Source organism: Lissotriton vulgaris, chromosome 9 (assembly GCF_964263255.1).
Source record: "Lissotriton vulgaris chromosome 9, aLisVul1.2, whole genome shotgun sequence".
Classification (NCBI taxonomy): Eukaryota; Metazoa; Chordata; class Amphibia; order Caudata; family Salamandridae; genus Lissotriton; species Lissotriton vulgaris.
The window spans coordinates 107,873,207-107,887,330 of NC_141697.1; the positions used below are offsets into that span (position 1 = coordinate 107,873,207).

Below are 14,124 nucleotides of genomic sequence, written 5' to 3' on the forward strand. Positions count from 1 at the left end.
AACACCACCAGCTGATCCGATCCACCAAGAAATCTGCATTCAAGGATCGACTCGACAACAACGCCCACAACAGCAAGGAACTCCTCAGCATCGTCAAAGAGCTTACCAATCCCAGCGCCGACACCAACGACATCACTCCCTCTCAAGACCTCTGCGACTCTCTAGCCTCGTTCTTCCACAGTAAAATCGCTGACATACATAACAGCTTCGGCGACCAGTCCACACCCCTCACCACCGAACTGAAGCACCCCACCACCACCCTTTGCGCCTGGAACCCGATCGGCACCAAAGACACCATCCGCTTGATGAACTCCATTCACTCCGGATCCCCAACCGACCCATGCCCCCATCACATCTTCAACAAGGCCGACTCCATCATCGCACCCCAACTCCGGGATATCATCAACTGCTCCCTCAACACCGCTACCTTCCCGGAAAGCTGGAAACATGCCTAACTCCGTGCCCTCCTGAAGAAACCTACAGCAGACCCCACTGAACTTAAGAACTACCGCCCCATCTTGCTCCTCCCTTTCCCTGCCAAAGTCATAGAGAAGGCCGTCAACAGTCAGCTCGCCACCTTCCTCGAGTCCGACTCCCTCGACCCCTCACAGTCCGGCTTCCAAGCCAAACACAGCACCGAGACCGCCCTCATCGCAGCCACAGATGACATCCGAACACTACTCGACAACGGGGAAACAGCTGCCCTTATCCTCCTGGACCTCTCTGCAGCTTTGGACACGGTCTGTCATAGCACCCTTGTACAACGCCTCAGCAACGTCAGGATACAAGGAAAAGCATTGGATTGGATCATATCATTCCTCGCCGGAAGAACCCAGAGAGTCCGCCTCCCCCCTTCAGATCAGAGGCCACCGAAGTTATCTGTGGCGTACCACAAGGATCATCGCTCAGCCCCACCCTCTTCAACGTCTACATGAGCCCCCTTGCATCCATCGCACGCCAACACAACCTCAACATCATCTCCTACGCTGACGACACACAGCTGATCCTCTCCCTCACCAAAGACCCAAACACCGCCAAAACCAACTTACATGAAGGGATGAAAGACGTAGCCGAATGGATGAAGAATAGTCGTTTAAAACTGAACTCAGACAAGACGGAAGTCCTCATCCTAGGATCATCCCCCTCTGCATGGGACGACTCATGGTGGCCACCAGCCCTAGGCAACGCGCCCAAACCAACGGACCATGCTCGCAACCTAGGATTCATCCTAGACTCCCCCCTCTCGATGACCAGACAAGTCAACACCATCTCATCATCATGCTTTAACATCTTGCGTATGCTCAAAACGATCTTCCGATGGATCCCCACCGAAACAAGAAAGACGGTAACCCATGCACTTGTCACTAGCCGACTGGACTACGGAAACACCCTCTACGCCAGAACCACAGCCAAATTACAGAAAAAACTTCAACGCATTCAGAACGCCTCAGCCAGACTCATCCTAGACTTACCTCGCCACAATCACATTTCCGGTCACCTGAGAGACCTTCATTGGCTCCCCGTCAACAAGAGAATAACGTTCCGTCTCCTCACCCACGCCCACAAAGCCCTCTACGACCTAGGACCCAAATTCCTCAACACGCGCCTAACCTTTTACACCCTCACCCGCCAACTACGATCGTCCAATCAAGCCCTCGCCGCGATTCCACGCATCCGAAAAACCACCATGGGAGGAAGATCTTTCTCCTACTTAGTTGCCAAAACCTGGAACTCTCTCCCCACCCACCTCCGCCTTACACAGAACCACCTCTCCTTTAGAAAACAACTAAAAACTTGGCTATTTGATAAATAACGAACCCCCCCCCCCCCCCCTCAAGCGCCTTGAGACCCTCCGGGTGAGTAGTGCGCTATACAAATTCTTTACTTTACTTTACAGCTCTCCCGAGTTACTTAATGAAAATGATGAGGGCGAAGCCTTCAAGAAAGATTTGAACAAGTTCATTAATAATTCTGTTGAGAAGGCTGTCGAAGTATCTATGAAGAGAATGTCTAAGTCCATGGAACATACCTTGGTTAGCCTAGTGTCCAAGGCTCTGGCCCAATCTGCGGGGGAAAGCAGAAAGAAAAAGGTGGCTTCCTCAGCTTCTATTGGTGCTTCCAAGTCTGCGTCGGGTTTGTGTGGCGAGGTTTCCTCGCATTTGACTGAGGACTTTAAGCCTCCCAGGCCTCCTAGAAAGGAGGGGATTGTTGGTATCCGAGGGCAAGCGTAAACGCAAAGAGAAGCATGCTGAGTCCCCTAAGGAAAAATTAGTAATTTCCACCATTATGGACACGGATGACGACGACGACATGCCTGACGCAGATGATTTATTTAATGTTTTTGATTTTTCTGATCCCCCCCCCTTAAAAAAGCAAAAACTGATTACTTTTCTTTCTAACCTGTTTTTGATTCCGAGGACAGCCAGGACAAACTCCTGGACGTTGTGGGTCCTTTAGCACGTATTTTCGATATGGCTGAGGCTGCCCGCCTCGAAGGTTCTGATCTCTCTGCGGAGGATAAATCCATGTGGGCCTAACGTGCTTTCTGCTTACTGGGGAATGCTAATGCCGCCATCACCCACGAACGGCGCAAGGGCCTTCTTATCAAATTAGACCCCAAGTTGGCCAACCTTGCTCCTTTGGACACGGGTTCCAAAGCTAATGGTCTCCTTTTTGGAGAGAATCTCATCCGTGACCTCAGTCGATTTGTCTGCACCTTTGCTTCCCTTGACAAGGCACAACAGTCAACCAAAAAAGTCTTCGCCCCTCTGGTTTTTGGACAGGCCGGCAGAGGCAGGGGTCGCCCTTCCGCCGTCCCTACAACAATCAAGGCTCCAGAGGTTCCTACAACAACTCTCAGGAATACAAACCTCAGTTTTATACCCAGCGAGGTAGAGGTTTCCGCGGCAGAGGACAAAAGAATTATCAGCACAACAACTCCAACCAACAAGGTAAGGCCTTCTCCCTCTCCTCCGGTGGGGGGTCGGCTAAAACGTTTCTTACCAAAATGGCAAACTATCAGTGCCGATCCTTGGGTACTCAACATCGTCCAAGGTTATCTTATAGAGCTTTATTCGCTGCCTATCCAGACTTCCTTTCCTCCTCTTCTAGTGTTTTCTTCGGACATGGCTCTTCTGATCTCAAACGAGATCCAATCCCTTCTTCAGAAACAAGCCATTCAGATTTCTCCCTTCGACTCCTCCGGCTTTCTCAGCTCCATTTTTCTGGTTAAAAAGAAAAACAAAAAGCTCCGTCCACTGATCAACCTAAAATGGTTCAACCAATTTGTGGTTTACCGCCACTTCAAAATGGAAACGATTTTTCACCTTCGCGATACCCTCCGTCCCAACGACTGGATGGTACGTCTGGATTTACAGGATGCTTTCCTTACGGTTCCCATTCATCCCTTCCATTGAAATTTCTTCAATTCCAATGGTCGGGAGTTACGCACAGATTCTCTTCTCTTTCTTTCTGTATTTCGTCCACACCTTGGTGCTTTACAAAACTCCTGAAACCTGTAGTCGCCTTTATTCAGGCTCTCGGCATATGTCTCATCTTTTATCTGGACGACATTCTTCTTATGAACGAAGACAAACAACTTCTTTTGTCCGAACTGCAAACTACCCAGAATCTTCTTCTGGACTTAGGGTTTCTAATCAACTTCGAGAAGTCATCTCTCATCCTGTCACAAAACATGGAATTCTTGGGTTTTCTAGTGGACTCAGTCGCAGCATCCCTTTGCCTTCTCCAATCGAAAGTCTCCACGATCAAGTCAGAGATTGCTTCGGTCCTCCGAACGTCTCTTTTATCTCTCCGGTCCTTAGCGAGGATAGTCGGTCTCCTCTCTTTCTCCATTCAAGCCATTTTTCCGGGCCCTCTACATTATCGAGCCCTACAACATTTGAAAATAAAACACCTACGTCAAGGCTTAGCCTATTCCGACCTCATCGCCTTAGATCAGGAATCCCACGACGAACTTCAATGGTGGACAGACCATTTAGATGTGTGGAACGGCCTCACAATCTTCGCTTCAGCCCCAGATCTTGGTTAGAATCTGATGCCAGCCTGTCGGGTTGGGGCGCCCGTTGTGGTCCAATCTCAACTGGAGGTTCATGGTCTCCCAAGGAGTCCAGATTGCACATCAATTGTTTAGAGGTGCTTGCAGGCTCCTTTGCAATCCAAAGCCTCTCAAAAAACAGGATCCGCTGTTCCACCCTTCTTCGAATGGACAATGTTTCTGCGGTCTGTTACATAAACCACCTTGGCGGTACCAAATCCAAGCCTCTGGCAGAGCTAGCGAAAAGTCTTTGGGAATATTGTCTGTCAAACAATCTTTCCTTGACTGCGGAATACCTTCCAGGAGACCTCAACTCGGTGGCGGATTGGCATTCGCGCTTTCTACGAGAATCCAGCGATTGGAAGCTGCTTCCGTCCATCTTCCTTTCGCTTTCTCAAAAATGGGGTCCCTTTTTTATAGATCTTTTTGCATCCCGTCTCAACTCTCAGTTGCCCCGCTTCTTCAGTTGGCGGCCCGATCCTTCGGCCATGGCAACGGATGCTTTTCTTCAAGACTAGTCCCGTCATCTCAATTACGCCTTTCCCCCCTTTCTCATGATCAACAGAGTGCTGTCCCAAGTTCGTCGACAGACTTCCTCTTTGGTCCTAGTAGCCCCGTTCTGGCAATCTCAGGTCTGGTTTCCTTCCCTTTTGGAAATGGCAGTGGACTTTCCAGTCCTTCTTCCGTCTCGCGACAACTTACTCTTGAGTCCCCAATGTGTTCAACACAATCTCATTCTAGACAACTCCCTGACTCTGTCAGCCTGGAAAGTTTCCGGACTATCCCTTCTGACGTCATCATTTCACAAGAGGCTGCTCTCTTTATCAGCCAAGCCTGGGCTCCCGGGACTTCCAAAGCCTATAAATCCGCCTGGTCTCTTTAGGCAAGCTGGTGTCTGGAAAGGAATATCGATCCCCTTTCAGCCCCTCTGAACTTTGTGGTTAATTTTCTGGCCTCAGAGGCCAATTCAGGTAAATCTTACCGCACTATCAATCTCTATCATTCAGCGATTTCTCTCAATCATGCCCCTATTGACGGCAAACCGGCGGGCGTTCATCCTTTGATCTGCCGTTTACTGAAAGGAGTTTGGTGTTCCAAACCTCCGTTGGCAAAGTATTCCTCTTTATGGGATGTTTCTGTGGTTCTTAAACTGTTTACTGATTGGCCAGATAATTCTGATCTCTCTCTCAAAATGTTATCAGCTAAGCTTACAATGTTATTGTGTTTGGTTTCCATTAAACGTGTCTCAGATGTTAGAGCTTTGGACATCTCTTCCCTCCAATTTTCCCCTACTGGTGTAATGTTCAAAATTTACAGACGAACTAAAACTCATTTGGATTCTGTTTTTTATCCCTACTTCCCATCTCACCCTAAATTGTGTGTTGGACAATGCTTAAAAGTCTATCAAGAACGGACTTCTGATCTCAGGTTGGGCTCCCATTCACAACTCCTTATCTCTTTCCATAAACCCCATCTTCCAGTTTCCTCCCCTACCCTGGCCCGTTGGGTTCGCTGGATTATGTCCCTCGCGGGCATCGATGTCTCCGTTTTCGGAGCTCACTCCCCCAGAGGTGCCATGGCCCAACGATAATGTTTTTCGTATGTTCTATTGCAAACCAATTAATACTGTGGCTTCTGTTGTTGTTAATATGCTTTAAACAAGCATAATAGGAGCCTCCAGTCTTGCCATAAAATGTAGATTTTGCTAGTTCTTATGACGGAAAGTCTTAATTTTATTAAAGACACGGAGGCGAGTATTATCCCACCGCTTCACTACTAATGTTGCCTTCTCCCTCCCTTCAGCGAATCCGGCCCTGCCGCCTGCTACCTCGTAAGAAGACATCTCTCTACCACCTTCGAGCGTCACCTCAACGGATCCTCAATCCGGATTGTCCGGTCCCTCCTCCTGGACTTCCTGCTGGTCGTTTCTCGTGGATTACTCAGCTCCAAGAATTTTGTTCCTGGACTTTGGCGTTTACTCTTGTTGCTGCAATATTTCCCTTATTTTCTGACTTTATCTGATCTGCTCGTCAGCGAAAAGAGGAAGCTGCGCAGTCAGTAGTGCCTCTTATTACTGTACTCTACTACGACTGGTCAGTTGTATTGTTTCCATCTTCCTGTTTTTTCTTCAGCCCCCTGGGAACTGTAGTTGTTTATCACTTATCTTGGCTGCTGTCGGTAATAAAGCAAGATAAGATAGCATGATACTCGCCTCCGTGACTTTCCGTCATAAGAACTAGGAAAATCTACATTCTCTCTAAAAATACTAGGTCCATGAAAAGGCATGCCGATCAAGGATGCTTGAACATCTCTAGAAACTCCAGCGGAGCACAGGTTGAGACCACAAGCTCGAGGAATCTATTATTTAAAGCATTCATCATAATGAAGCTGTGTCCTGACAAATCGTGTCTATCTTGTAGACTTTTATGCTAAATTATATTTTGAAAATACGGTCTCTCTCAATTCTGCGCCAGCCCAGCGCCATCTCAACATGGCTCGTCGTATCTTTACATTTTAACAGAGCACTAGCAAAAGACGAACAGAATGGTTGATGTGTTCGTTCTTTAAAAAAGACACAGTGGCGGCCATCTTGGATGAGTACAGATCCAATAACACAGGACGGAAACACAATTTTGCCTTGAAGCATGTGGGAAAACCTTTCAAAAAAGCTCGACTGCTGCTTTATTAACTAAATACTACTACCGCAGTATATCGCGCGTAATTTCCTAATTCCGTATTTGAGAATATTTGTACTAATAGAATGTTAAAATATCAATGTTTGCATTTTTTTAATCGGCAGCTTAATATTTAGTTTATAAATAATATAAGTGTAAATGCCAAAATTACGATTTTGAAATCACTGCGATTTCGGTTTGGGTTTTTCGTATATGAAACAAGGACTTGTTAATGACAATATTACTGCCAAGTCCGTTAGTAAGCAGCAGGCAGGTTCTCGCATGTAGTTCGGGGGTACTTTCGGTAGAAATCACAGCTAACTTCCGTAATGGCACAACTAACGCTCAATGCTGCCATCCACAAATATTGCTTTTGACTACCTGCTTGAAACCGATAAGGAATACATCGCATTAACACGAACGGTAAACTTTCGGTCCAAAGCTGTTTGGCCCGTCTTGCTTTCCGTAGTTTCTGAGCTGTCACTTTGGTGACGTCTCCGTTGCTAACCAACAGACTTGCTGCGACCCAGAATCAAACCCGTGTGGCGGGACTTCGGGCAGGCACGAAGCATGAAGCGGGGGTCGAGCAGTCAATTAAAGGAAGCTATCAACGCGCTGTGCCGGGTGCTAGGCGCCCCCGGTGGAGGCCCGAGCCCAGAGACCTTCAGGCAGGCAAAGTTCAACCAAGCTCCAGCGGTGAGAGGGGGGAAAGGGTGGTGGGCTCCCAGGGTATTGTTACTGGTCATTAGTTAGCACTTGTGTAGCGCATAATATGCTATGCTATCGCTGCTCCTTTCAGTATTAGTGGTAGGTATTTCTATTGACCAACGTCTGTACTTTTAATTCCTGGGCGCGTCTGGTTACATATAGACTCTTCAGCACTTGCCTTCTCTGAATAGATTCCCCACTCAACTGTATGTGTCTAGGTCTTCAGTTTATCATTTTCCCAGGTTTTGAGTTCCGGTTGACAGCTCTGGGTGTTGAAGCCGCGGGCTGCTCCTCTTGAATCATTTGTACACCTGACCTGATAGTAATGATTAGTAAGTGATAAACCCATGACTGTGACGACATGGATCTAGTGACAACCCTGCCAGGGGAGCCAACAGGCCTGCATGCGTCTGCTCCTCCCCGGTTCTTTGCTTTTATATTTCCCATGTGACTAATTAGTCCACGCCTGTTTTTTTCTAAGACTTATGGGACTTGTTTATCGAATTATAAAACCTGGATTACACGTCCTACAATTCTCAGAAAAAAATATGAGACTTGGCTAACTAGTCACGCATGGACCAGGGAAACTTGGCAGGTATTCAAATACTCCGGCATTGGACCTGACACCGTATGGCCTTTATTGCTGTCATCATCGTTGCCTCTGAATCTAACCTCTTATGAGCTCATAGGCATGTTTACCTTGGGGGCCTATGCATCTTTGAGACAGTGCTTGGTCCTTAGGCCTATAATGTCGCGAGGCATGCCCTCCCTTTTCCCACAATTCTGTTGCCTGTAGACCCCTGGCCTTTAGATTTCATACCTTGCTTTGTCGTCCCCGACTGCATTGCTCCAGTCTTCCACCACTTTTGTCTCCAGCCACTGGAACAGTTCCCCCTGGCCCTTAGACTTGTCGCATTTGATTGCAGTTCTATTGTTTATGTGCACCTAGATATGCCTATTGTCTCTTAGTTCTATTATATATGATCTCTGGGTCACTCAAACATGTAATCGCTTTTTGCTTTTGGTAAAAGCCACGCTGACTCTCTCTGCGGGCTCTAGAACCTGCCAACGCTCGCCCCGGAGGCTTTGCCCTGTTGCTGTCTACTGCACCATCACCCTAAGGACTACATAGCCCAGGGTGCAACGCAGATCTCTTCAGCTGTTGCGGGACCTGCTGACGAGGGGGAGGCACCGGGTCATCTCTGTGCATAAAGCGCCGTCTCTACCCCCACAGCGCGGGACGTGCTGGGCGAAGCCCGGGCCAAGGGCGGGCCCATCTGAGACCGTCCAAGAACGAAGGAGACCGGGCTGGGCCTCCTTATTGACAATTTGCTTTGCGTAAGTCAGTTACTGTTTGTCTGCTGGCTTAAGCTTGTACTATTGTTGTTTTTATTGTTGTTCTGCTGTAGTTGGGGATATGAGCAGAAATAAGTGTAGAGGAGGGGGGCCTGGCGTAGTAGGTACACTAGACGCGTACTTGACGCGGGCAGAATCTGTTCTTATGCACGAGATTCAGATGACAGAAAGGAGACTTTCCTTAGAGCCCCAGGGAGCCATTATAGGTACTTTACCAACTGTGATACCCACAACAGATGAACCCATGGAAGCTCTTGACTGTTTCCTTCAACAAAGTCAAACCTCCCTGGAGTGTCAGCAAAGTGGGCTCCCTGTATTTGACTGCATAGTTAGTACGTCTCCAATTTTACACAATTCTATTGTTAAGACACCAAAGCGTCAGCTAAGGAGTTAATCAGTGGCTGGTGGGGATTATAATCAGAAAAAAAGGAAAGCCTGTGCCCTCCCAAAAACAATGCAACAGGCTTCTAAGATAGCAAAAAAGAAGTGTGTGACTTGCCGGCGGGAGGGAGGCATGGATAATGTGACAAATCCAGACGCTCAGGGAATTTGTAGACCCAGCAATTCCAGTGGTATTATAGAGACTGAGTTTATAAGCTGTGTAGAGAAAAAACAATGACTCTGTTAGATACGATAATAGCAAGATTGACGGGAATAGATGAAAGATTGGCCACAATTGAGCGGTATTTACTTAGTACTCCCCACCCCCAGAGTAAGCAAGGATTGGAGGGTACGGCTGAGGCGAGTCAGGAGAGGATTGCTGATATTAGACCATCTATCAGTTCAGCTATCTCAATTCCTCATGCTGAGGAAAGGTTGCCAATGGGCAACCCTCCAGTAACTCTTTCGTCAAATATGAACATAACCCATAAAGGGGGTACAGGGGGTGCTCGGGTATCCTCTCATCCACAGAGGGGGGGAAGCGGTCGCCTCTACATCCTTGCATCTCCCACCAGAGGCAACCCCCTACACTATCGTATTAGCAAACCTACCACTGCTACCCCCAAGTACACAAGAACATTGGTTATCACTAAAGAATAAGGTCCTACATCTGTTAAATACTAGATTTGGGGTAGGGAATGCACTATTTAGTGAATTCAAAATGGTGCGGAGGATTCCCTGGGGTGGTAAATACCCAAAAACTCTTATGGGGGATTGTGTGGTCTTAAGTTTCAGGTCCCCGTCATTGGTTAGGGAAATATTGGACAGGGCTGGGACTGGCTATTTAACCAAGAATGCAATTGGTATCCTTCCCTTGGGTTTCTTTTATCAACCGTGGGGTGACCGTGTTACAGTTAGGGGTGTACAGAGAGATGCCTTTCATGTGCAAGGCATGTCTAACCATGGGGTCCCGACATGCAATAGGTTTGAAGTACTCTCCACCTTAGAAGATATTGATTGACTTGGAGGTAAACATAGTGCCCCTAGTGCTGAAGTCAATGGTATTTTAGCTACCCCCACCAATGGTGCACCCATAGTACCGTTAAATGTTAGTAGGTTGGTCGCATCCCCGGGTAATTATTCAGTGGGTCATGAAGGGGATTGGGGTTATCGATAATTGAATATTTTGCCAGGTGAGGGGTCTTCCTTTAAGATTCAGGTAGATTATCCAGGTACTATGATAAGTACGGCAAAGAAGCCCCATTTCGCTCGTGACCTGAAACTAGTCTCCTGGAATGTGGCTGGGCTAAGCTCCAAGATAAATTCAGTGGACTGGGCTAACTTCATCGAAGGTCACGATATAATGACATTTCAGGAAACATGGGCACTTGACCCTGTATACCGCCAGGGATTTATACATTCCAAACTGGCGCAAGGAGGACAGAGGGGAAGACCTATGGGGGGCCTAACAACTTGGGTGAGGCAATCAGATTCCTATAAGGTAGATGAGTTGTCTATCGATAGCAGGGATATTCTAATAATCAGAATTCCGATGGATGAAGTTCCTGAATACTTCTTGCTAATTAATGTTTATGCCAGGGGAATGATAGGTGGGAAAGCATCCCCCACTCTTTTAGATATGTTTCTGAATGATCACAAGGGTGTAAGCAACATGATAATAGCTGGAGATTTTAATTGCTCTTTTGAGCCCCTTGACGCCAATAATGTCAACCTCAGTCAGGAAGACGCCCAGTGGAATATTCCACTGCTGGTTCTCCCCCCCCCCCCCCCCCCCCCCCCCCCCATTTAAAAATGGACAGAGGCAGCCCTGCAGCTTAAAGTGTTTTGTTTAGAACAGGGAGTAAGGGCTGTAAATGTCAGGTCGCTGTCAGATAGGCAGGGTTCGACAACTTTTAAAAATGGGCTGTGTAGTAGTCGCATTGACTTTATCTTCCTCCAATAAGGAATTCTGGCCCTCCTTGATAGATATGGTAGTTCAGGAGCGGGCTGAGAGCGGCCACAACCCGTTAGTACTTTCCATGCAGCCCAGCAGGTGCTGGGAACAGATCAGGTGGAGACCCACTTAACAAATGACACAAGTAGACTCAAATGGAGTAAAGGTATTAGTAATTTTGAGCAACTACAGCTGATGAGGGAGCTAGTGACGAGTGCATTAGCTCTTCTTCAAAACTGCACCAATCAAGAGGAGGTGGACAAAGAGGTAGTACGGGTCCACAGTGAACTATTTAGTAACCTCAAAGGTTTTATTATCACATGGGGTAAACAACCCAAGAGCCGATCTGGCTTCAAGGGTGCCACTTGGTATGGTGAATCATGTAGACAAGCATATAGACTCTTAGCAAGGGCCATAAGATCTAAAAACAGAGAAGAAACAAGAAAGGCTAGGGAGGGTTACAAGTCGGGCCCAATTGAAAGCGAAAAGGGATTGGGATGAATAATATTGGGTAAAGCTGCTCAGGGTTTGTACAGGAAGAAGCATGGCTGCTTTTTGGCAACTTGTGAAGTGGGGCAGGGGAGACTCGTGCCGGGTGCCAGAGAACCATGTTCCCCCCCCGAGCGCTGGGTATCCCACTTTAAGACCCAGTGTCCAACGTCAAACTCCGCCCAGGAAATATTTGAACTGCCACACCATGAAACCATTTTGCACTTTACCATTAAGGAGGTGGAAACAGCACTGAAATCAGTCCCACAAGGCAAGAAACCCGGGTTAACTGTATATCGGCGGATCTGTTCCTTCACGATTTAGATATCTGGTATCGCTAGTGGAGCAGCTATGCCTGATACTTGTCAAGGAGCAGTGATCCTCCCGATATTTAAGAAAGGTGACCGTTCTCACCTGGGTAATTATAGGCCGATAAGCCTTATTGGCTGTATTCAGAAAGTTTCAGCCAGACTGGTACTGTGCCGAATCCAGGCCTGGATGGAGGAACTTGAAATGTTATCACCATTACAGGCAGGCTTTCGCTCATGTACCAGTACAATTGACCTGGTTTTTAGATTTATTTTAATTTATTGGCGTGCGGTACTCATAGGTGAGGGTACAATATATACAGCATTTGTCAATCTTACGTTGGCTTTTGATCTTGTTCCCCGTGCCAAAATGTGGAGGACCTTTTTGGAACTAGGTATGCCATTAGAAATCTTAGCTTTTCTAGTTTCTTTACATGATTCAAACTACGCTCAGGTGCGTTGGGACACACAAGGAAGTGTTACTGATAGGTTTCCCATTACTAAAGGGGTTCATCAGGGGTGCGTTCTAGCACCTACCCTTTTTTCACTGTATATTAATAGGGTAGTCCAGTACTTCCAGAACTTCCCCACAGATGCTCCCACATTAGCTGGCTTGAAGATCCCCGTGCTTATGTTTGCAGATGACACCCTCATACTCTCCAAGACCCAGAAGGGTTTACAGTCTGCTTTGGGGAGATTCGAGGAGTTCTGCAAGGACCATGATCTCCTAGTGAATGTGGAGAAAACTAAATGTATGGCCCTACATAAGCACAAGGTGATAAACGGTAGAGTAGAAATGAGGGAAGGTATTTTGGAACAGACTCAGGACTTCACTTATCTGGGGTAACGATTGGCAGTAAACTTAGTTGGAATCCTCAGATTAATCAATTGTCCCATAGGCATGCTCAGCTGTCAGGTGCCCTGTTGAGGGAGCAGCGACTTTCATACACCAAACCTGTTGCTCCAGTTCTAAAAATTTATAATACAAAAATCAGTGCTTCGGTCCTGTATGGGGCTGAATTGTGGGGCTATGACAATCTCACCAGCCTCATAACAGCCCAAAACAAATTTGTGAGGGCATTGACTGGGCTACCCCAGTCAACTCCTTTATTGCCCCTATTCTTGGATCTCGGCTGCTATCCTATCGAAGATACAGCACATTTTAGACCAGTAGCCTACTGGAGAAGACTCTGGGTCACTCCAGAGCTCTCCCAGTACGCTCAATCACTTCTGGAAGTAAGGGAGGCAGACAGCATGAAAAAAATTCTTTGGTTGAGACGAGTGAAAATTACTGCCAGAAATGGGGTTGAATAGACTGTGGGCCAATCCCATGGGGAACTCTTTTCCCTCAAAGCACGAGTTTAAGGCCGCATATTGGAACATGATTAAAACTAAGCGCTTCTCTGCCTTAACTAAATCATCGTTATCTAGAGATTTCCTAGAGTACAAACATGAAGTAGAGTATGAAAAGTACTGGGATTTCATCACCCTAAAAAAAATAGGAAACTGTACCATCAATTTAGGGTGGGATCACTTCCCACCAATTAATTTGTCAGTAAATAGAATGCCTCAAACCCCAGTACAAGCCCGTTCTGCGCCACAATGAAAGATCATTGGTGCATATTTTATTTGCATGTCCAGCCTATAAAATCCCAAGGTATAAACGGTTAAAACCTAACTGCCTACTCCTAGGGACTAGGTTAAGTAGTGAAGCCTATAGGATTTTAAAAACAGCCACGAATGAACCAATTGTGATTGCTGTTGCAAATATTTTAAGTTGGATGTGGGTTATACGTGCCAAGGCGAGGAGGCAATGTTAAATATTTGATCCCTTCTGTGTATTTGTGGGGGACGAGCTATTAACCAAATGTATCACATCACACCTACTGTAGAGTATATGAATTATTAATTTGTTTATAATATTCCTCGGGCGCCATGCCAATTGTGGACAGTGTTTTTATGATGTTTTATCGTTTTATACTATTTATTACTTTTAGCAAGTTTCTACTGTGGTCCCGTTATTATCTTGTTAGCATACTTTAAATGTTCTTCTTATGCTAAACATGATTATGAAATATATTGTTCAGGGAACGTTCAATTTAGATGTATTTTTATTTAGTTGGTTTTAAATGTTTTTGTCTTTTATGATGTTTAATTAAAATAAAGACTTAATGACTTGACTTGTAATCTATTACA

General features: G+C 46.5%; 1 protein-coding gene across 1 annotated transcript in view; it reads left to right on the forward strand.

The window, feature by feature from the left end:
- The first annotated feature begins 7,243 nt into the window (after positions 1-7,243).
- TEDC1 (tubulin epsilon and delta complex 1) overlaps positions 7,244-14,124 on the forward strand; it is a 618,264-nt gene continuing 611,383 nt past the window's right edge. The window contains exon 1 of the mRNA XM_086937156.1: positions 7,244-7,428. Coding sequence (XP_086793282.1) covers positions 7,303-7,428 — 126 coding nt within the window. The 5' untranslated portion in view covers positions 7,244-7,302. The remainder of the gene's footprint in view (positions 7,429-14,124) is intronic.